The sequence below is a fragment of the Salmo salar genome, chromosome 04 (genome assembly GCF_965601325.2).
Source record: "Salmo salar chromosome 04, fSalSal1, whole genome shotgun sequence".
Classification (NCBI taxonomy): Eukaryota; Metazoa; Chordata; class Actinopteri; order Salmoniformes; family Salmonidae; genus Salmo; species Salmo salar.
This window is the reverse complement of record NC_138294.1, coordinates 26,236,779-26,261,030: the sequence shown is the minus strand read 5'-3', so window position 1 is coordinate 26,261,030 and position 24,252 is coordinate 26,236,779. Positions and strand designations below refer to the sequence as shown.

Below are 24,252 nucleotides of genomic sequence, written 5' to 3'. Positions count from 1 at the left end.
AAAGAACATATCCATTTCATTTAACCACACCCTTTGAGCTATGATGCCAACCAATAAGATCCTTTCTCTTCAGTGTGAAGGGGCGCACCGTTTGGTGTGATGCAGACCCGGTGGAGAACGCAAGACTGAAGTGACCCTGTCTGTACTTTAGAGTTCTGACAAAGAGTTATTACCTGATAAAGTAATGTTAGGAGATGTAAGTTATCCGGTGAGAGCTTTTGTTCTGAACACCCTACAGTGGGACAAAGGAGTGTGTGTCAATTGTTGGGGTGCCCATGTTGCTGGGGATCAGAAATGTTGTGTGCGAGTGAGGCAGGTTGAGGTTGCCAGGTATAGAGCAGCGCAGAAAGTGTCATATGCTGAGGCAGTGAGGAAAGTAGAGGATGGAGAGCTAAGGGTGAAGGAGCCTGAGAGGATCCCTGTGAGTAGTAAGCCAGTACAGAGTGACCCGAATAGTTTGTGCTTTAGTAAGGTTAGCTTCTTGGTGTTTATTGCTATGGTCAATTATTGTACCACAAAGACGGAACGGAAATCCCCGAAGATTGATTTTGTAGTAGCAGCTGCAGGGACGTTTTTGGGTGTCAGAGATTTTAGTGCAGAAGAACTACAGGGAATTTTGAGATAAAGGGTTCCGTCCACCCAGGCCTGTGAACAAAATGTGCGATTCACACTCCGACCTGTGAAGTGCAGCATAAGGCAACAAAGTGCCCAGTCAGAAGGTGTTGTATGCTGAGGCAGTGAAGATGAGTCAAGGGTGAGGGATCCTAAGAGGCTCCCGTTGAGTAGTAAACTTTTGCCAGTACAGAGTGATAGGCCTATGAACAAAACGTACGTTGGCTTTTTAGCGTTCAATTCCATGGTTATCAACTGTACCGCAGGAATGGAATGTAAATTACAGAAAATAGGTGTTGTGGTGGCAGCTGCAGAAAAGTGCTTGGGATTATGAGAATTTACTACAGAAGAGTTACACAGTGTTTTGAATGGTAGTGTTCTGTCCTCCCAGGCTGTCGGCCTGGTGTAGGATCAAATAGGGTCAACATAGTGGAATGGGGGGTGGGTTTTAATGAATGTTGGGTTAGTTGGCAGGGTTTTTCCTTTTACCTTTTCCCATTTATACTCTAGTCCAGTTGATGGCGGTAATACAACGTTAATATTGGATGCCAACCGGAATTAAAAACTGAAGAAGATAGTCTGCCGGAAAACCACACGAAGAAAAAGTCGTAAACGGAAGTGAACAATAATTTCCAAGTTAGCGTTTTATTGTTGTATTTACACGTTTATTAACACCCTAGAACTCAACATATGACTAATTTAACTGCACAGCATCACATACTTACCCAAGTTAGTGTTTAATTTGCGTTGGAAACAGGACTTAAATTATAGGTTTTATATAAGTAACGCTAGCTAGCTGCTAACAATGGCTGACTGTATGGTTTTTCACACTCAAATAGCCTCCATTATGGAGGTGCTAGCAAATGCAGCCGTGGCAGACATCTGTAAACTCGTAGACGACGACTATGCAGTGTTTCGTTTGGAAATAACTCAAAGCCAGAAAGAAAACGGGGCACTGAGGAGGAAACTACAGCTACTGGAACTGAAGGTGGCACGGGAGCGCGCAGAGAGGACAATGATGCGAGAGCGCGTCGTCCCAGGGAGTACTACTACGAGTAGTGTCAAGATCCTGGACCGATACAGAGGAATGGCAAGAGGTACATTTAGCATAAAATGTATAGTTCAGTGCCTGTCGCCACGTTCCCCTCTGCACATGTGTTCAGATGGGTCTTGATAAGGTTTTTCGCTAGTATGCAATAATTCCCCTGATTATTTAGCTACCTTCCGATAGACACAATTTCATATTCTAACCATATTCTTAACTGCATTTCTTATTATTTACTCAATGAAAACAGTATGGTGCATGGAACATAATACATCAATCAATAAATAGTATATCATGAAGTTATGAGAAGTGTTACCTTACATCCTTGCCAATTGTAGACAGTGTCAAAACTGTGAATAGTGTACAATATAGCGTTGAGCATTGACAGTAGGTAAAATAACCACCTCTTTCCCCCAATCACACTCAGGTGAAGGTCATCTCACTGGAGACCACAGGATCTCTGTGAAGCCCGCGGGACACAATACATGGAGAGATGACCAACCAATCATTGTTGATGAGGGGAGTGGAATCTCAACCCAGCACGTTATCTTGATAGAGGTTAGTGTAATAGTGTTGCATTACAAATTACAGTTAATTTGTCAATCAAATGTGGCCCATTTATTTCAGAAAGGCTCCCCTTAGCTATTCACTTGCTTACATCCTCATTTATCTGCCATAGGGGAGCTTGTGAGACTTCCTTACAACATATTTATCAAATTCTACTCATGTACTGGTAATAACCTCCTCGCTTCTTATCAGTCTGCAGATGCAGAGGCTGCTGGGTCTGGGGTCAAGCTGGAGAGGTCTGAAGGAGAGGAGGACCCACGACACAGCAGAGACATCCAGGCTGAAGCGCCCCCTGTAGCCACGGATGATTCCACCACTGCCCCAGCACAGAATAGGACCCGACGTAGCATCACAGAGGTCAGTGGAACGCCGAACACCGTACTCAAGTCAGAGACAGACACTGAGACTTTAACGGGGCTGGGGCAACTGGACTGTCCTCCTGCTCCCCGCTCAGAGAATTTACTGTATGGTAACCCGAGCCCGGTTCTATCCCATCAGGACTCAGGTGATGCGTTACAGACTGGCAATGATCCGTCCTGTTCATACGCTACAGAGACTGAGATGATACCTGGTGACACATCTGTGGACTTAGATACACAGACTAATCCAATGAGAGGTGACTGGAACCGGTACAGTAGTAGTGTATACTCTGAAGGGTGCCTAAATAAGAAACGGGAGGTTATAGTCTTAGATGACATGATTGTGAAAGTGGAGGACGACACTCCTCTGACATGGAATGCAAACGAAACTCACTTAGGAGAAGGACACTCGCAGGGCAACACCAGTGACTTCTTAGACTACAGGGAAAGCTTAGAGACAAATCCAAATGTCGCAACCCACTCCCCTTTACATGCGTTCAGGGATCACGACCCAGTGTCTACATCAATGAGGCCTTCCGATTCACATGGCAGCGTCCTTTTCGATCAGGTATTGAACTCAAACGACAGGGCTAGAGCCCAGGCTCAGGGAGGGCGAGCCACATCAGGCAATAGTAAAGAGAAACGGTTCCTCTGCATGTTCTGTCACAAAGGCTTCAGCTGCCTCCAGAAGGTGGAGAGTCACCAGAGGGTCCACACAGGGGAGAAATCCTTCAGCTGTACCCAGTGTGAGAAGAGGTTCTCCCACCAGCACCACCTGAAGAGGCACCAGAGGGTCCACACAGGGGAGAAACCCTACAGCTGCCCCCAGTGTGAGAAGAGGTTCTCCCGCCAGGACCAGCTGAAGATGCACCTGAAGGTCCACACGGGAGAAAGGCCATTTGTCTGTACACACTGCGGGAAAAGGTTCTCAGAGAGGAGCTACCTTAAGACACACCAGCAGAAAAACCATTCCACTCTATAACAGAAAATTACCATTCCACTCGATAGCTTCTGACATTTAGATCAAACCCTGCATTAAAGACAAAGATTAATTTTCATTGCTGCCATCAGAAAAGATCCACAGATGCATTTGGAATAACAAGAGTAACAGATTTCAGTGTTGAATATTCCTCAGTAGAATATTGCATCCAGACATTGTGTTTGTGTGTGTCTCATATATATTACATATTGTGTTTGTTCTGTGGAGGATATATAATGTTCATAAATGCCTATTTCATTACTTCCATTCAACTACTTAATTTTTTTCCAAAAACACTTTGAGAAAATGAATGCAGTATCAAGTTCATGCAGATTTTTAGTTGTGACGTGTATGTGTGGTTTTCATATGGTGTATTTAAATCATGTTTATGTTTAATAAACATATAATGGGACTTTTCATTAAGACTTTTATTCACCCCCCTTTGATTTCTTCAAATTTTGTAATAAAGTATGATTAAAATGGATTGAATTGTCATTTTATTATTATAATTTTTTGTTTTTACCCCTTTTCGTGGTATCCAATTGGTAGTAGTTAGTCTTGTCTCATCGCTGCAACTCCCATAAGGACTCAGGAGAGACGAAGGTCGAGAGCCGTGTGTCCTCCGAAACACAACCCAATCAAGTGGGCATTCTTGACACAATGCCCACTTAACCCGAAAGCCAGCCGCACCAATATGTCAGAGGAAACACCATACACCTGGCAACCGTGTCAGCGTGCACTGCGCTCGGGCCCGCCACAGGAGTCGCTAGTGCGCGATGGGACAAGGACATCCTTACATGCCGGCCAAACTCTCCCCTAACCCGGACGACGCTGGGCCAATTGTGCGCCGCCCCATGGGTCTCCCAGTTGCGGCCGGCTGCGACAGAGCCTGAACACAAACCCAGAATCTCTAGTAGCACAGCTAGCACTGTGATGCAGTGCCTTAGACCACTGCACCACTCGGGAGGCCGAATTGTAATTTTTAGTCAATGATCTACATGACATACTCTGTCAAATTGGAAGAATAATTCTAACATTTTTGAAAGATTAATGAAAAATAAAAAAACAAATATACCTTGATTAGATAAGTATTTACCCCCCCCCTGAGTCAGTGATTACAGCTGTGAGTCTTCTTGGGTAAGTCTGTAAGAGCTTTGCACACCTGGATTGTGCAATATTTGCCCATTATTCTTTTCTGAGTTCTTCAAGCTCTGTCAAGGAGTAGGGGATCATGGCTAGACCGCCATTTTCAAGTCTTACTGTACATTTCCAAGCAGATTTAATTCAAAACTGTAACTTGGCCACTCAGGAACATTCCCTGTCTTCATGGTAAGCAACTCCAATGTAGATTTGGCCTTGTGTTGTAGATTATTGTCCTGCTGAAAGGTAAATTCCTCTCCTAGTGTCTGGTGACAAGCAGGTTTTCCCCAAAGATTTTTCCTGTGCCTAGCTCCATCCTGTTTCTTTTCATCCTGAAAAGCTCCCCAGTTTTTGCCAATGTCCAGCATACCCATACCATGATGCAGTCACCACCATGCTTGAAAATAAGGAGGCGGTTCCTCAGTGATGTGTTGGATTTGCCCCAAACATAAGGCTTTGCGTTTAAGCAAAAAAAGTACTATTACTGTTGTGCCTTGTTGCATACAGGATGCATGTTTTGGAGAAAATGTATATTTGTATTCTTTTCACTCTGTCATTTAGGTCATTATTGTGGAGTCACTACAATGTTGTTGATCCATCCTCAGTTTTCTCCTATCACAGCCATTGAACTCCGTAGCTGTTTTAAAATCACCAATGGCCTCATGGTGACATCCCGGAGCAGTTTCCTTCCTTTCCAGCAGCTCAGTGCAGAAGGACAACTGCATCTTTGATGTGTTTGAGTGGTTTAATACATCATCCACAGCATAACCCTTACAAAAAAAGATTGCAGTCAGAGTGCAGTATAACTGCAGTATGCTGCAAATACTGCATCCAAAATACATGTTTTTTTCCTGCAGTAATTTTGCAATACAACTGCTGTTAGAGTGCAGTATAACTTAATATAATTAACAGTTATTCTTCAATTACTGTGTCCAAAATACCAGTCAACTGCAGTTATTGCACCTTTACTGTAGTTTCAAAACGGCAAATATTTTTTTGTAAGGAAATTAACTTAAGCATGCTTAATTAAATAGATATTCAATGTCTGATTTGTTATTGTTACCCATCTACCAACCACTGCCCTTCTTTATGAGGCTTTTGAAAAGCTCCCTGGTCTTTGCAGTCGAATCTGTGCTTTACTTAACTGAGGGACCTTGCAGATGTTGTATGTATGGGGGACAGCGGAAGGTGTTGTCATTCAAAAATCATGTCAACCCCTGTTATTTCTCCAAGTGAGTCCATGTAACTGAGTATGTGATTTGTTAAACGTCAACTGCCCCTCAGGCCATTTAAAACCAAACATTAATTCTAGTGTCAAAATTGACTACAAAGTGTGAAGTCAGTCTTGTCCAAAACAGAGTTTTGTAAGTGAGTTTGTCACAGCTTACTAGAGGGTTGGTATGGATTATTTACTTTTTCCAATGATGCCCAATTGCCCAGAGACAACACTCCCCCAGCTGTGGTCTGCCCCCAGCCATGTGGACATTTGTTGTTAAGTCTGCATATGGGTGCAGCGCACGCACATTTTGCTACGAGTGAAAATGGGCTTCCATAAAGTTGTTCAACAGCCTTGTTGTTCCTAGCTCCAACAGTGCAGTAGGATCTAACAACACACAAATCTAAAAGTAAAAGAATGGAATTAAGAAAATATATTAATATTAGGACGAGCAATGTCGGAGTGGCATTGACTAAAATACAGTAGAATAGGACACAGTATATTCATATGAGATGAGTAAAGCACTATGTAAACATTAAAGTGGCCAGTGATTCCATGTCTATGTATATAGGGCAGCAGCCTCTAAGGTGCAGGGTTGAGTAACTGGGTGGTAGCCGGCTAGTGATGGCTATTTAATAGTCTGATGGCCTTGAGATAGATGTTTTTCAGTCTCTTGGTCCCAGTTTTGATACACCTGTACTGACCTCGCCTTCTGGATGATAGCGGGGTGAACAGGCCGTGGCTCGGGTGGTCGATGTCCTTGATGATCTTTTTGGCCTTCCTGTGACATCGGGTGCTGTAGGTGACCTGGAGGGCAGACAGTGTGCCTCCGGTGATGCGTAGGGCAGACCGCACCACGCTCTGGAGAGCCCTGCGGTTGCGGGCGGTGCAGTTGCCATACCAGGCGGTGGTACAGCCCGACAGGATGTTCTCAATTGTGCATCTGTAAAAGTTTGAGGGTCTTAGGGGCCAAGCTGAATTTCTTCAAACTCCTGAGGTTGAATAGGCGCTGTTGCGCCTTCTTCACCACACTGCCTGTGGGGGTGGACCATTTCAGATAGTCAGTGATGTGTACGCCAAGGAACTTGAAGCTTTTCACCTTCTTCGCTGCGGTCCCGTCGATGTGGATAGGGGCGTGCTCCCTCTGCTGTTTCCTGAAGCCCACAATCAGCTCCTTTCTTTGGTGCAGTGTGATGGCATCGTCTGTGGATCTATTGGGGCGGTAAGCAAATTGAAGTGGGTCTAGGGTGTCAGGTAAGGTAGAGGTGATATGATCCTTAACTTGTTATGGATTGGGGGCAGTATTTTCACGGCCGGATAAAAAACATACCCGATTTAATCAGATTATTACTCCTGCCCAGAAACTAGAATATGCATATAATTATTAGCTTTGGATAGAAAACACTCCAAAGTTTCTAAAACTGTTTGAATGGTGTCTGTGAGTATAACAGAACTCATTTGGCAGGCCAAAACCTGAGAAGATTCCAAACAGGAAGCGCCCTCTCTGACTATTACTTGGCCTTCTTGATCATCTCTATCCAAAACAGGGGATCTCTGCTGTAACGTGACATTTTCTAACGCTCCCATAGGCTCTCAGAAGGCGCCAGAACGTTGAATGATGACTTTGCAGGCCATGGCTGAAAAACAGTAGCGCATTTGGTAAGTGGTCGATCTGAGAACAATGAGACTGGTGCACGAGACGACTCCATGTTTTTATTTTCAGTCTGAACGAAAACAGGGTTTCCCGGTCGGAATATTATCGCTTTTTTACGAGAAAAATCGCATAAAAATTGATTTTAAACAGCGTTTGACATGCTTCGAAGTACGGTAATGGAATATTTTGAAATTTTTTGTCACGAAACGCGCCGGGCGCGTCACCCTTCTTTACCCTTCGGATAGTGTCTTGAACGCACAACAAAACGCCGCTATTTGGATATAACTATGGATTATTTGGAACCAAACCAACATTTGTTATTGAAGTAGAAGTCCTGGGAGTGCATTCTGACGAAGAACAGCAAAGGTAATCCAATTTTTCTTATAGTAAATCTGAGTTTGGTGAGTACCAAACTTGGTGGGTGTCAAAATAGCTAGCCATGATGGCCGGGCTATCTACTCAGAATATTGCAAAATGTACTTTCACCGAAAAGCTATTTTAAAATCGGACACCGCGATTGCATAAAGGAGTTCTGTATCTATAATTCTTAAAATAATTGTTATGTTTTTTGTGAACGTTAATCGTGAGTAATTTAGTAAATTCACCGGAAGTGTTCGGTGGGAATGCTAGTTCTGAACGTCACATGCTAATGTAAAAAGCTGTTTTTTGATATAAATATGAACTTGATTGAACAAAACATGCATGTATTGTATAACATAATGTCCTAGGAGTGTCATCTGATGAAGATCATCAAAGGTTAGTGCTGCATTTAGCTGTGGTTTTGTTTTTTGTGACATTATATGCTAGCTTGAAAAATGGGTGTCTGATTATTTCTGGCTGGGTACTCTGCTGACATAATCTAATGTTTTGCTTTCGCTGTAAGCCTTTTTGAAATCGGACAGTGTGGTTAGATAAAGGAGAGTCTTGTCTTTAAAATGGTGTAAAATAGTCATATGTTTGAAAAATTGAAGTTTTCGGATTTTTGAGGAGTTTGTATTTCGCGCCACGCCTATCATTGGATATTGGAGCAGGTGTTCCACTAGCGGAACATCTAGATGTAAGAGGTTAACTAGCCTCTCAAAGCACTTCATAATGGCAGAAGTGAGTGCTATGGGGCGATAGTCATTTAGTTCATTTACTTTTACTTTCTTGGGTACAGGAACAATGGTGGACATCTCGAAGCAAGTGGGGACCTTCCTAGGTTTTGGCCTTTCTAGGGAGTTTTTCCTAGCCACCGTGCTTCTACACCTGCATTGCTTGCTGTTTGGGGTTTTAGGCTGGGTTTCTGTACAGCACTTTGAGTTATCAGCTGATGTAAGAAGGGCTATATAAATAAATTTGATTTGGATAGCAGACTGGGATAGGGAGAGATTGAATATGTCCGTAAACACTCAAGCCAGCTGGTCTGCACACGCTCTGAGGACGCGGCTAGGGATGCCGTCTGGGCCGGCAGCCTTGCAAAGCTTAACAGGCTTAAATGTCTTACTCACGTCGGCCACTGAGAACAAGAGCCCACAGTCCTTGGGAGCGGGCCGTGTCGGTGGCACCGTGTTAACCTTAAAACGGGCGAAGGTGTTTAGCTTGACCGGGAGTAAGACGGTGTCCGCGACGTGGCCAGTTTTCCCTTTGTAATCTGTGATCGTCTGTAGATCCTGCCACATATGTCTCGTGTCTGAGCCGTTGAATTGCGACTCCACTTTGTCTCTGTACTGACGTTTTGCCCGTTTGATTGCCTTACGGAGGGAATAACTACACAGTTTGTATTGAACTATATTCCCAGGCACCTTGCCATGGTTAAATGCGGTGGTTTGCGCTTTCAGTTTGGCGCAAATGCTGCAATATATCCACGGTTTCCGGTTTAGGTAGGTTTTAATAGTTACCGTGGGAACAACATCCCCAATTGATTCCTGATGAACTCAGTCACTGTGTCTGTGTATATGTCATTGTTAATCTCAGAGGCTAGTCGGAACATATCCCAGTCCGCGTGATCAAAACAATCTTGAATCATGGATTCCGATTGGTCAGACCAGCATTGAATAGAACTTAGCACAGATCATTCCTGTTTAAGTTTCTGCCTATAGGAAGGGAGGAGCAAAATGGAGTCGTGATCTGATTTTCCGAAGGAGGGCAGGGGAGGACTTTGTAGGCATCTCGAAAAGGCGAGTAGCAGTGGTCTAGTGTTTTTCCTAAGTTCTATCAATGTGTTGATAGAACTTCGGTAGTGTTTTCCTCAAATGTGCTTTGCTAAAATCCCCAGCTACAATAAATGCGGCCTCAGGATATGTGGTTTCCAGTTTGCATAAAGTCCAGTGTAGTTCCTTGAGGGCTGTCGTGGTATCGGCTTGAGGGTGAATATACACAGCTGTGACTATAACCGAAGATAATTCTCTTGGGAGGTAATACGGTCTGCATTTGATTGTGGGGTATTCTAGGTCAGGTGAACAAAAGGACTTGAGTTACTATATGTTATCACAATCAAAAATCATACACCACTGCCTGCCTTCTTCCCGGAGAGTTCTTTATTCCTGTCTGTGCAATGAACTGAGAACCAAGCTGGCTGTATGGACGGGGACAGTATATCCCAAGAACGTCATGATTCCGTGAAACAGAGTATGTTACAGTCCCTGATGTCTCTCTGGAAGGAGATCCTCGCCCTGAGCTCGTCTACTTTATTGTCCAGAGACTCGGAAGTGGTGGATGGTGTGCACTAGAAGACCACTCCGAATACCTCTTCTCCGCCGGCATGTCTTGGAGCAGCCTCTGGGATAAGTTCAACTGCCCTGAGGGGTACGAACAAAGGATCCTATTCAGGAAAGTTGTATTCCTGGTCGTAATGCTGGTGATTTACGGCCACTCTGATATCCAAAAGTTATTTCCGGCTGTATGTAATAACACAAAAAACATTCTGGGCTAATAATGTAAAAAATAACAAACAAAAAAAATGTTGCTTAGGAGCTAAAAGCAGAGCTGCCATGTCTGTCGGCGCCGTCTGGATTTACATCCAACTAGCTTCTGCTTGGACTGTCAACCGTCAAACCTGAGACTGCTGTGTTGTTGGTAAGTACAGTGAGGGAAAAAGTATTTGATCCCCTGCTGATTTTGTACGTTTGCCCACTGACAAAGAAATGATCAGTCTATAATTTTAATGGTAGGTTTATTTGAACAGTGAGACAGAATAACAACAAAAAAATCCAGAAAAACGCATGTCAAAAATGTTATAAATTGATTTGCAAAACATGACTTAGTACTTGGTGGCAAAACCCTTGTTGGCAATCACAGAGGTCAGACGTTTCTTGTAGTTGGTCACCAGGTTTGCACACATCTCAGGAGGGATTTTGTCCCACTCCTCTTTGCAGATCTTCTCCAAGTCATTAAGGTTTTGAGGCTGACGTTTGGCAACTCGAACCTTCAGCTCCCTCCACAGATTGTCTGTGGGATTAAGGTCTGGAGACTGGCTAGGCCACTCCAGGACCTTAATGTGCTTCTTCTTGAGCCACTCCTTTGTTGCCTTGGCCGTGTGTTTTGGGTCATTGTCATGCTGGAATACCCATCCACGACCCATTTTCAATGCCCTGGCTGAGGGAAGGATGTTCTCACCCAAGATTTGACGGTACTTGGCCCCGTCCATCGTCCCTTTGATACGGTGAAGTTGTCCTGTCCCCTTAGCAGAAAAACACCCCCAAAGCATAATGTTTCCACATCCATGTGTGATGGTGGGGATGGTGTTCTTGGGGTCATATTCAGCATTCCTCCTCCTCCAAACACATTGAGTTGATGCCAAAGAGCTCCATTTTGGTCTCATCTGACCACAACACTTTCACCCAGTTGTCCTCTGAATCATTCAGATGTTCATTGGCAAACTTCAGACGGGCATGTATATGGGCTTTCTTGAGCAGGGGGACATTGCGGGCGCTGCGGATTTCAGTCCTTCACGGCGTAGTGTATTACCAATTGTTTTCTTGGTGACTATGGTCCCAGCTGCCTTGAGATCATTGACAAGATCCTCCCGTGTAGTTCTGGTCTGATTCCTCACCGTTCTCATGATCATTGCAACTCCACGAGGTGAGATCTTGCATGGAGCCCCAGGCCGAGGGAGATTGACAGTTCTTTTGTGTTTCTTCCATTTGCGAAAAATCGCACCAACTGTTGTCACCTTTTCACCAAGCTGCTTGGCGATGGTCTTGTAGCCCATTCCAGCCTTGTGTAGGTCTACAATCTTGTCCCTGACATCCTTGGAGAGCTCTTTGGTCTTGGCCATGGTGGAGCGTTTGGAATCTGATTGATTGATTGCTTCTGTGGACAGGTGTCTTTTATACAGGTAACAAACTGAGATTAGGAGCACTCCCTTTAAGAGTGTGCTCCTAATCTCAGCTCGTTACCTGTATAAAAGACACCTGGGAGCCAGAAATCTTTCTGATTGAGAGGGGGGTCAAATACTTATTGCCCTCATTAAAATGCAAATCAATTTATAACATCTGGATTTTTTTGTTGTTATTCTGTCTCTCACTGTTCAAATAAACCTACCATTAAAATTATAGACCGATCATTTCTTTATCAGTGGGCAAACGTACAAAATCAGCAGGGGATCAAATACTTTTTTCCCTCACTGTAGCTATGTTTTCTTTATAGCTAGCTACATGTCATCATTTGTTAGGCTTTGCCTGCATGATACTTGGACACCATCAAGGAAGGTAAGACAACTGACATGCTTGGCAAGGTAGGCCCAGCACCACCAGACAAAATGTTGATAGGTACAGTATCTGTATCGGCTGTCAATGACAAATGATGAAAGACAAGTATAATATTTGCAAATTGTTATATTAGCACAACACTGCTTATACGGTATTAAGGATGGTTTATTAGTGAGGCTTGCGAAGCAAGAGTCCCCACTTTAAATCTTTGACATACACTATATATACAAAAGTATGTTGACACCCCTTCAAATGAATGGATTCGGCTATTTCAGCCAAACCCGTTGCTGACAGGTGTATACAATCGAGCACACAGCCATGCAATATCCATAGACAAACATTGGCAGTAGAATGGCCTTACCGAAGAGCCCAGTGACCTTCAACGTGACACAGACATAGGATGCCACCTGTCCAACAAGTCAGTTTGTCAAATTTCTACCCTGCTAGAGCTGCCCCAGGCAACTGTAGTTGCTGTTATTGTCAAGTGGAAACTTCTAGGTGCAACCATGGCTCTGCTGCGAAGTGATAGGCCACACAAGATCACATAACGGGAGCGCCGAGTTCTGAAGCGCAAAGCAGGTAAAAATCGTCTGTCCTCGGTTGCAAAACTCACTACCAAGTTCCAAACTTCCTCTGGAAGAAACATCAGCACAAGAACTGTTAATCAAGAGCTTCATGAAATGGGTTACCATGGCCGAGGAGCCGCACACCAGGCTAACATCACCATACGCAATGCCAGTGTTGGCTTGAGTGGTGAAAAGCTCGCTGCCATTAGACTCTGGAGCATTGGAAACGCGTTCTCTGGAGTGACGAATCACAATTCACCATCTGACAGTCCGACAGACGAATCTGGGTTTGGCGGATGCCAGGAGAATGCTACCTGCCCCAATGCATAGTGCTAACTGTAACATTTGGTGGAGGAGGGAATAATGGTCTGGGGATGATTTTAATGGTTTGGGCTAGGCCCCTTAGTTCCAGTGAAGGGAAATCTTAACGCTACAGCATACAATGACACTCTAGACGATTCTGTGCTTCCAACTTTGTGGAAACAGTTTGGGGAAGGCTCTTTCCTGTTTCAGCATGATAATGCCCCCATGCACAAAGCGAGGTCGATACAGAAATGTTTGTCGAGATCTGTGTGGAAGAACTTGACTAGCCTACAGAGCCCTGACCTCAACCCCAACAAACACCTTAGGGATGAATTGGAGGCCTAATTGCCCAACATCAGTGCCTGACTTCACTAATGCACTTGTGGTTGAATGGAAGCAATTCCCTGCAGCATTGTTTCAACATCTAGTGGAAAGCCTTCCCAGAAAAGTGGAGGGTGTTATAGCTGCAACGGGGACCAACTCCATATTAATGCCCAAGGTTTTGGAATGAGATGTTCCACGAGCAGGTGTCCAAATACTTTTGGTCAAGTTGTGTATTGAAATGTGTAATTCGCACTCTGACCTGAGAAAGGCAGCAATACAGAATTTAGTCTGCTGGAAACGCAAATGAAGAAGAGCGTAAACGGAAGTAAACAATGACCAAGAAGCACTTCCACGTCAGCGTTTTTATTGTTATTTAGACGTTTATTAACACGAGGGAACTCAAAATATGACTAATTTAACTGCACAGCATCACATACTTACCCAATGTTGTATTTAATTCGCGTTTAGATACAGGACTTGGTTGATAGACGTTATATAGGTAACGTTAGCTAAAAGTAACAATGGCTAACTGTATGGTGTTTCACACTCAAATAGCCTCCATCATAGAGGTGCTAGCGAATTCAGCCGTGGCAGATATCTGTAAACTCGTAGACGACGACTATGCAGTGTTTCGTTTGGAAATAACTCAAAGCCAGAAAGAAAACAGGGCATTGCGGAGGAAACTACAGCTAATGGAACTGAAGGTGGCACGGGAGCGCGCAGAGAGGACAATCCGAGAGCGCGCCCTCGCCAGTCGTCCAAGTAGTGTCAAGATCCTCGACCGATACAGAGGAATGGCAAGAGGTACATTTTGAGGAAGGCCGATGCTTCGGGTCCTGTCGCCCCGTTCTCCTTTGCGCGCGTGTTCAGATGTGTTTTCCAGAATTTGGTGTTGGACAGTTTTTGGATAGTATGCAATACTTCCCCATATTACTTACCTATCTTGCACAACTTTTTAATTTGAGCTTTGTTTGTTTTACTAGGCAGACCAATTAAGCACAAATTATTATTGAACAAAGACAAGATCGTATTCTAAGTAGATTATTGATTTACTTTATGTCCTATTATCATACTCAAAAATAATGTGATGCATGGAACATAATTAATCAATAAATAGTATATCAAGAAGTTATGAGAAGTGTTACTTTACATCCTTGCCAATTGTAGACAGTGTCAATAATGTACAATATACAATTGAGCATTGACAGTACATAATTTAACCACCCTTTTTCCCCAATCACTCTGTCAGGTGAAGGACATCTCACTGGAGGCCACAGGAGCTTTGTGAAGCCAGCAGGACACAATACATGGAGAGATGACCAACCCTCAGCTGTTGATGAGGGGAGTGGAACCTCAACCCAGCATGTTATTGTGATAGAGGTTAGTGTCATAGTATTACATCAAAATTACAGTACATCAAATGTGGCCCGTTTATTTCAGAAAGGCTCCGCATAGCTATTAATTTGCGTACATGTACATCCTAATTTATCTGCCATAGGGGAGCTTGATAAACCTCCTCTCGTCTATTAGCGTCTCATCAGCAACACTAAAAAGTACTTCAACATTTTTCTAAATAAAAGTCCCCCGCGTAAAGTGTCAACCTGTGTTTATTCATGATATGAAAAATAATTGTCTTAACATTAACAATGATTCATATTTATGCATATTTAAGTCATATTAAATGTGGATTTAAAACAGAATCTATATATGGTGGTATTTCATGGGGGACTGAGGTCTATATACCTACTTCATATACCTATATACCTACTCTATTGGTCCCAATGCAATACACTGTAGGCCTATAAATTATATATTGGCTTATAGAGAAAGAAACTATTCTATGTGCAGAGGTAAAAGTCAGGTTGGGAGTACTCAGTATGGTCTGTAGAAACCACCTTCCAATGCCCCAAGTCCTTCTGCTCACCTGATCTAGAATTCCTTACAATCAAGTGCCGGCCATTTTACCTACCAAGAGAATTCTCGTCAGTTATAGTCACAGCTGTGTACATTCACCCTCAAGCAGACGAGACGGCCATCCAGGAACTTCACTGGACTATATGCAAACTGGAAACCATACATTCTGAGGCTGCATTTAATGTAGCTGGGGATTTTATCAAAGCAAATTTGAGAACAAGTCTACCTAAATTCTTCCAGCATATTGATTGTGCTACACGCATGCTCAATACCCTCGACCACTGCTATTCTAGCTTCCGTGATGCATACAAAGCCCTCCCCCGCCGTCCCTTTGACAAATCTGACCACGACACCATCTTGCTTCTTCCGTCTTATAGGCAGAAACTCAAACAGGATGTACCGGTGACGAGAACCATTCAACGCTGGTCCGACCAATCGGAAGCAACGCTTCAAAATTGTTTTGATCATGCAGACTTAACCTGTTGGGGGTAGGGGGCAGTATTGACACGGCCGGATAAAAAACGTACCCGATTTAATCTGGTTACTACTCCTGCCCAGTAACTAGAATATGCATATAATTATTGGCTTTGGATAGAAAACACCCTAAAGTTTCTAAAACTGTTTGAATGGTGTCTGTGAGTATAAATGAACTCATATGGCAGGCAAAAACCTGAGAGGATTCTATATGGGAAGTGGCCTGTCTGACAAGTTGTTGTTCATCTTGGCTCTTTGTATTGAAGACTGAGGATCTTTGCTGTAACGTGACACTTCCTACGGCTCCCATAGGCTCTCAGAGCCCGGGAAAAAGCTGAATGATATCGAGGCAGCCTCTGGCTGAAACACATTATCGCTTTTGGCAAGTGGCCGATCAGAGGACAATGGGCTTAGGCGCGTGCCCGAGTCGACCCCATGCTTTATTTTCTTTCGTCTGTTTACCTAAATGCAGATTCCCGGTCGGAATATTATCGCTTTTTTACGAGAAAAATGGCATAAAAATGGATTTTAAACAGCGGTTGACATGCTTCGAAGTACGGTAATGGAATATTTAGAATTTTTTTGTCACGAAATGCGCCATGCTCGTCACCCTTCTTTACCCTTTCGGATAGTGTCTTGAACGCACAAACAAAACGCCGCTATTTGGATATAACAATGGATTATTTGGGACCAAACCAACATTTGTTATTGAAGTAGAAGTCCTGGCAGTGCATTCTGACGAAGAACACCAAAGGTAATAACATTTTTCTTATAGTAAATCTGACTTTGGTGAGTGCTAAACTTGCTGGGTGTCTAAATAGCTAGCCCTGTGATGCCGGGCTATCTACTGAGAATATTGCAAAATGTGCTTTCACCGAAAAGCTATTTTAAAATCGGACATATCGAGTGCATAGAGGAGTTCTGTATCTATAATTCTTAAAATAATTGTTATGCTTTTTGTGAACGTTTATAGTGAGTAATTTAGTAAATTCACCGGAAGTTTGCGGGGGGTATGCTAGTTCTGAACGTCACATGCTAATGTAAAAAGCTGGTTTTTGATATAAATATGAACTTGATTGAACAAAACATGCATGTATTGTATAACATAATGTCCTAGGTGTGTCATCTGATGAAGATCATCAAAGGTTAGTGCTGCATTTAGCTGTCTTCTGGGTTTTTGTGACATTATATGCTAGTTTGAAAAATAGGTGTCTGATTATTTCTGGCTGGGTACTCTGCTGACATAATCTAATGTTTTGCTTTCGTTGTAAAGCCTTTTTGAAATCGGACAGTGTGGTTAGATTAACCTGTTAGGGCTAGGGGGCAGTATTGACACGGCTGGATAAAAAACATACCCGATTTAATCTGGTTACCACTCCTACCCAGTAACTAGAATATGCATATACTTATTACATATGGATAGAAAACACCCTACATTTTCTAAAACTGTTTGAATGGTGTCTGTGAGTATAACAGAACTCAAATGGCAGGTCAAAACCTGAGAGATTCCTTTACAGGAAGTGGCCTGTCTGACCATTTGTTGAACTTCTTTTCCATCTCTATCATTTACTAAGGATCTCTGCTCTAACGTGACACTTCCCACGTCGTCCATAGGCGCTCAGAGCCCGGGAAAAAACAGAATGTCGTCATTCCAGCCCCAGGCTGAAACACATTATCGCCTTTCTCAAGTGGCCGATCAAGGGACACTGGCTTATGCGCGTGACCCCGACCGCCCCCGCCTTTGGGATTTTTTCCTCTGTTTGCCGAAAAGGAGATTCCCTGTCGGAATATTATCGCTTTTCTACGAGAAAAATGTCGTAAAAATTGATTTTAAACAGCGGTTGACATGCTTCGAAGTACGGTAATGGAATACTTTGAATTTTATTGTCACGAATTGCGCCATGCGCGCGACACTTCTTTACTATTTCGGATAGTGTCTGGAACGCACGAACAAAACGCCGCTATTCGGATATAACGATGGATTATTTTGGACCAAACCAACATTTGTTATTGAAGTAGCAGTCCTGGGTGTGTATTCTGACGAAGACAACAAAAGGTAATGAAACTTTTATAATAGTAAATATGATTATGGTGAGTGCTAAACTTGCCGGGTGTCTAAATAGCGAGCCCGTGATGCCTGGGCTATGTACTTAGAATATTGCAAAATGTGCTTTCACCAAAAAGCTATTTTAAAATCGGACATATCGAGTGCATAGAGGAGGTCTGTATCTATAATTCTTAAAATAATTGTTATGCTTTTTGTGAACGTTTATCGTGAGTAATTTAGTAAAATGTTAGCGAATTCCCCGGAAGTTTGCGGGGGGTATGCTAGTTCTGAACGTCACATGCTAATGTAAAAAGCTGGTTTTTGATATAAATATGAACTTGATTGAACAAAACATGCATGTATTGTATAACATAATGTCCTAGGGTTGTCATCTGATGAAGATCATCAAAGGTGAGTGCTGCATTTAGCTGTCTTCTGGGTTTTGGTGACATTATATGCTGGCTTGAAAAATGGGTGTCTGATTATTTCTGGCTTGGTACTCTGCTGACATAATCTAATGTTTTGCTTTCGTTGTAAAGCCTTTTTGAAATCGGACAGTGTGGTTAGATTAACGAGAGTCTTGTCTTTAAATGGCTGTAAAATAGTCATATGTTTGAGAAATTGAAGTAATAGGATTTTTAAGGTTTTGAAAATCGCGCCACAGGATAGCAGTGGCTGTTACGTAGGTGGGACGAATTCGTCCCGCCTAGCCTAGAGAGGTTAACGAGAGTCTTGTCTTTAAAATGGTGTAAAATAGTCATATGTTTGAGAAATTGAAGTAATAGCATTTCTAAGGTATTTGAAAAACGCGCCACAGGATTCCACCGGCTGTTACGTAGGTGGGACGAATTCGTCCCGCCGGCCCTAGAGAAGTTAAATATGTTCCGTTCAGCCTCCGAGAACATCATCGACCTATACGCTGACTCGGTGAGTGTGTTTATAAAGAAGTGCATTGGCGATGTGGTACCCACTGTGACTATTAAAACCTACCCTAAACAGTGGATTGATGGTGGCATTGCACAAAACTGAAAGCACAATCCACCGCATTTAACCATGGACTGGGAATATGTCTGAATATAAACAGTCTAGCTATTCCCTGCCCAAGGCTATCAAACAAGCGAAATGGCAGTACAAGGACAAGGTGGAGTCGCAATTCTACTGCTTAGACACAAGACATATGTGGCAGGGGCTACAGAAAATAACAGACTACAAAAAGAAATCCAACCACGTCATGGACACCGACGTCACGCTTCCAGACAAACTGGAAGTGTGACGTTGGTGTCCGTGACGTGTATTATCCGCTTTGAGGATAATACAGTGCCACCGTCTCGGCCTGCTAACAAGGACTGCCCCCCCGACACGAGTAAAACATTTAAATGTGTTTACCCTCGAAAGGCTGCTGGCCCAGATGGCATACTTAGCCGCGTCCTCTTGGCATGTACAGACCAGCTGGCTGGTGTGTTTACGGACATATTCAATCGCTCACTATCCCAGTCTGTTGTCCTCACATGCTTCAAGATGGCTAACATTGTTCCAGTACCCAAGAAAGCAAAGATAACTGAACTAAATGACCACCGCCTCGTAGCACTCACTTCTGTCATCATGAAGTGCTTTGAGAGACTAGTCAAGGATCATATCACCTCCACCTTACCGGCCACCCTAGACCCACTTCAGTTAGCATACCTCCCCAACAGGTCCACAGACGACGCAATCGCCATCACACTGCCCTATCCCACCATCTGGACAAAAGGGATACCTACAGTGAGGGGAAAAAAGTATTTGATCCCCTGCTGATTTTGTACGTTTGCCCACTGACAAAGAAATGATCAGTCTATAATTTTAATGGTAGGTTTATTTGAACAGTGAGAGACAGAATAACAACAAAAAAATCCAGAAAAACGAATGTCAAAAATGTTATAAATTGATTTGCATTTTAATGAGGGCAATAAGTATTTGACCCCCTCTCAATCAGAAAGATTTCTGGCTCCCAGGTGTCTTTTATACAGGTAACGAGCTGAGATTAGGAGCACACTCTTAACTTCTATGGGCTACGTGGGACGCTAGCGTCCCACCTGCGGGACACAGCCAGTGAAATATCAGGGCGGCACATTCAAAACAACAAAATGCCATAATTCAACTTTCTCAAACATACAACTATTTTACACCATTTTAAAGATACACTTCTCCTTGATGTAACCACATTGTCCGATTTCAAAAAGGCTTTACAGCGAAAGCAAAACATTAGATTATGTTAGGAGAGTACATAGACAAAAAGAATCACACGACATTTTCCAAGCAAGGACATGCATCATAAAAACCCAAAACACAGCTAAATGAAGCACTAACCTTTGACGATCTTCATCAGATGACACTCCTAGGACATTATGTTACACAATACATGTATGTTTTGTTCGATAAAGTTCATATTTATATCCAAAAACAGCATTTTACATTGGCGCGTGATGTTCAGAAAATGTATTCCCACCAAAACTTCCGGTGAATGTGCACATCAATTTACAAAAAGACTCATCATAAACGTTGACAAAATATATAACAATTATTTAAAGAATTATAGACTACTCCTGGATGCAACCGCTGTGTCAGATTTGAAAATAGCTTTACGGAGAAAGCACATTTTTCAATATCACAGCAAGCTATACAGACACCTGCCAAGTTCGGGGTCACCTAAACTCAGAATTAGTATTATAAATATTCTCTTACCTTTGCTGATCTTCATCAGAATGCACTCCCAGGACTGCTACTTCCACAAGAAATTTTGTTTTTGTTCGAAATAATCCATATTTATGTCCAAATTACCTCCGTTTCGGTTGTGCGTTCAGAGCACTATCCAAAGGCATAACGCGCGAGCGCGGTACCAGAAATGAAAAGTCAAAATGATCCATTACCGTACTTAGAAGCATGTCAAACGCTGTTTAAAATCAATCTTTATGGTATTTTTAATGTAAAATTGCGATAATATTACAACCGGACAATAGCATATTCATTCAAGAAGAAAAAGAAGGAACGGCGCGCTCGCGGGACCGCGCATATCCAATCCCTTTGTCCATTGGCAGGCCACTCAGTGACTGAGCTACTATACTCTGCCCAGTGACAGGAGAATGCTGAAAGAACTTTCTGAAGGCTGTTGACAGCCAATGGAAGCCTTAGGAAGTGCAACGTGACCCCACAGAAACTGTAGTTTCGATAGAGAATCAAAAGAACTACAATTCTCAGACTTTCCACTTCCTGGTTGGATTTTTCTCAGGTTTTTGCCTGCCATATGAGTTCTGTTATACTCACAGACACCATTCAAACAGTTTTAGAAACTTCAGAGTGTTTTCTATCCAGATCTACTAATAATATGCATATTCTAGTTTGTGGGTTAGAGTAGTAACCAGTTTAATTTGGGTACGTTTTTCATCCGGCCGTGAAAATACTGCCCCCTACACCTCAACAGGTTAAAGGGAGTGCTCCTAATCTCAGCTTGTTACCTGTATAAAAGACACCTGTCCACAGAAGCAATCAATCAATCAGATTCCAAACTCTCCACCATGGCCAAGATCAAAGAGCTCTCCAAGGATGTCAAGGACAAGATTGTGGACCTACACAAGGCTGGAATGAGCTACAAGACCATCGCCAAGCAGCTTGGTGAGAAGGTGACAACAGTTGGTGCGATCATTCACAAATGGACAAGGGTTTTGCCACCAAGTACTAAGGCATGTTTTGCAGAGGGGTCAAATACTTATTTCCCTCATTAAAATGCAAATCATTTTTGACATGCGTTTTTCAGGATTTTTTGTTGTTGTTATTCTGTCTCTCACTGTTCAAATAAACCTACCATTAAAATTATAGACTGATCATTTCTTTGTCAGTGGGCAAACGTACAAAATCAGCAGGGGATCAAATACTTTTTTCCCTCACTGTATGTAAGAATGCTGTTCATTGACTACAGCTTAGCATTCAACACCATAGTACCCTCCAAGCTCATCATCAAGCTGGAGGCCCTGTGTCTCAACCCGCCCTGTGCAATTGGGTCCTTGACTTTCTGACGGGCCACCCCGAGGTGGTGAAGGTAGGAAACAACATCTCCACTTCGTTGACCCTCAACCCTGGGGCCCCACAAGGTTACGTGCTCAAACCCCTCCTGTACTCCCTGTTCACTCACGACTGCGTGGCCATGCACGCCTCCAACTCAATCATCAAGTTTGCAGACGACACAATAGTAGTGGGCTTGATTGCCAACAAAGAAGAGACAGCGTACACGGAGGAGGTGAGGGCACTCGGTGTGTGGTGTCAGGAAAATAACCTCTTACTCAAGGTCAACAAAACACAGGAGATGACCATGGACTTCAGGAAACAGCAGAGGGAGCACCCCTCTATCCACATCGAAGGGACAGCAGTGGAAAGGTGGAACGTTTTAAGTTCCTCGGCATACACATCACAGACAAACTGAAATGGTCCACTCACACAGACAGTGTGGTGAAGAAGGCGCAATAGCGCCTATTCAACCTCAGGAGGCTGAAGAAATTTGGCTTGTCACCCAAAACCCTGACAAACTTTTACAGATGCACAATCGAGAGCATCCTGTCGGGCTGTATCACAGCCTGGTACGGCAATTGCACCGCCCTCAACCGCAAGGCTCTCCAGAGGGTGGTGCGGACTGCACAACGCATCACCAGGGGCGAACTACCTGCCCTCCATGACACCTACAGCACCCGATGTCACAGGAAGGCCAAAAAGGACAACTACTACCCGAGCCACTGCCTGTTCACACCGCTACCATCCAGAAGGCGAAGTCAGTACTGGTGCATCAAAGCTGACATCCACAAAAAATACCACGGCTAAGGGCTGTCCTAGCATTCCGCGTTGCATCTTGCCTAAGAACAGCCATTAGCCGTGGTATATTGGCCATATACCACCCCCTCCATTTGTTTGTTTAATGAACACAAAATGGGACGTTTTATTCAGACTTTCATTGAGACTCTATTTAGTATGCGTCACATCTGATCTCACCCTATTCTGCATAAACACGACAGCGCTTTATAACCAAAATACACTTAAATATAAATATACACACACACTAACAAACACCTACTGTACACGTCAAAATGTACACCACAACATCTTATGTCCACCATGATGGATTTAACAACAATGAAGTCAGTATTGGACTCAAACAGTGGGGATGGGTAAACACTCCATGTTGAAAGTGTGTTTATTATCTGTGTGTACGTACCTGAGGGAGTGTATGTCTGTGTAATCTGTATCACCTGTCTCTTCCAGGAGGAGGAGGGTCCAGAGGTTCTGCTGGTGAAGGAGGAGGGGTGTGAGGAGGGTCTGGGGAACCCTGAGGGGAACATGGTCATGGAGGACAACCAGACTACACCTCCTCCTGAACCCACAGAGGAACCAGCTGAGCAGCACAGGACCACACACAGTATCACTGAGGTGAGCCCACTGTGAACTACTGTCTGTATGGTATTAGGTCAGGGCCTGTATCCACAAAGATCAGAGTGATGATCTAGGATCAGTTTTGCCTTTTAGATCTTAATGAATAAAACTATATAGACAAGTGGGGACCTTATCCTAGATCAGCACTCTTACTCTTAGATGCTTTGTGGTGTTAGGTTCTTATTTTCAGAGTAAATAAGAGAAGACACTAGAGAAGCTTAACCAAGTTTAAGGGTCGAAACAGCTTTCACACAAGCACTGATATTTAACACTTTCTCCTAGGCTGAGTCTCCTCCTACCCATCTGTACAAACATTGTTCTTTACTGCTAGGCAGGACACTAGTGATATGGGCCATGAACTGCTATTTCTCCCTTAAGGTGACTTGACCTGACCTCAACCCCCTCCATCACTAATCCATGGCTCTCTCCCCTTATCAATGCCTGCCACATGTAATCGCTTCCCTGCACTCAACACATTCCAAGCTTAATTGCACACACTATATACCTTCCTCCTATAACCCTTAACTTCTGGTGTAGACCCTCTAAACCTCAGCACTCCATCAGTGAGATGAATAAGTATATATCACATTCTCAAACCCTAACTGTGGATACGGGCCCAGGTCTTGATTCATTTTGTGGGACCATGCCTTTTGAATTATCAAACCATTAATGAGTGTAAAGTAATCAAATCAACTAACAAGTTTGCTTAGTACTCATAGCAATCCCTCATTCTTGATCCAACATCCTCTCACTCTGTATCTCTTACAGTCAGTAGACATGGAGAATGGGAAGCTTGATCTGCTGCTGGTCAAAGAGGAGACGATAGAGGATGGACCAGAGAGCGTTGATCAGCTGAATGAACTAAAGATGGGGGAGCAAGGTAAGGGAGAAATACATATACAGAACATAA

General features: G+C 43.3%; 2 protein-coding genes across 5 annotated transcripts in view; both read left to right on the top strand.

Moving 5' to 3' along the window:
- LOC106602616 (uncharacterized) overlaps window positions 1–24,252 on the top strand; it is a 62,873-nt gene that overhangs the window by 21,915 nt on the left and 16,706 nt on the right. For 2 of the 3 annotated variants that reach the window (XM_082974205.1, XM_082974206.1), the window contains exons 4-5: window positions 23,175–23,339; window positions 24,111–24,222. In XM_082974205.1, the coding sequence (XP_082830331.1) occupies window positions 23,175–23,339; window positions 24,111–24,222 (277 nt within the window). Of the gene's footprint in view, window positions 1–13,753; window positions 14,261–14,705; window positions 14,837–23,174; window positions 23,340–24,110; window positions 24,223–24,252 lie in introns of those variants that run through there. The other variant, XM_082974207.1, reaches the window with a different exon arrangement.
- Window positions 1,188–4,046, top strand: LOC145878617 (uncharacterized). 2 transcript variants are annotated; one of them, XM_082974210.1, is made up of 4 exons: window positions 1,188–1,709; window positions 2,085–2,215; window positions 2,417–2,581; window positions 2,723–4,046. In XM_082974210.1, the coding sequence occupies exons 1-4, from the start codon at window positions 1,418–1,420 to the stop codon at window positions 3,563–3,565; spliced, it is 1,431 nt and encodes a 476-aa protein (XP_082830336.1). In that variant the 5' UTR covers window positions 1,188–1,417; the 3' UTR covers window positions 3,566–4,046. The 2 variants fall into 2 exon arrangements, with proteins under 2 accessions (XP_082830336.1, XP_082830335.1); XM_082974209.1 differs by having other exon boundaries at window positions 2,417–4,046.

Bases quoted from the DNA above. Each gene is read 5' to 3' on its own strand.
- LOC145878617 (XM_082974209.1), top strand. From the start codon at position 1,418: ATGGCTGACTGTATGGTTTTTCACACTCAAATAGCCTCCATTATGGAG. The intron at 1,710-2,084 runs GTACATTTAGCA...AATCACACTCAG, and splicing joins ATACAGAGGAATGGCAAGAG to GTGAAGGTCATCTCACTGGA. The intron at 2,216-2,416 runs GTTAGTGTAATA...GCTTCTTATCAG, and splicing joins AGCACGTTATCTTGATAGAG to TCTGCAGATGCAGAGGCTGC.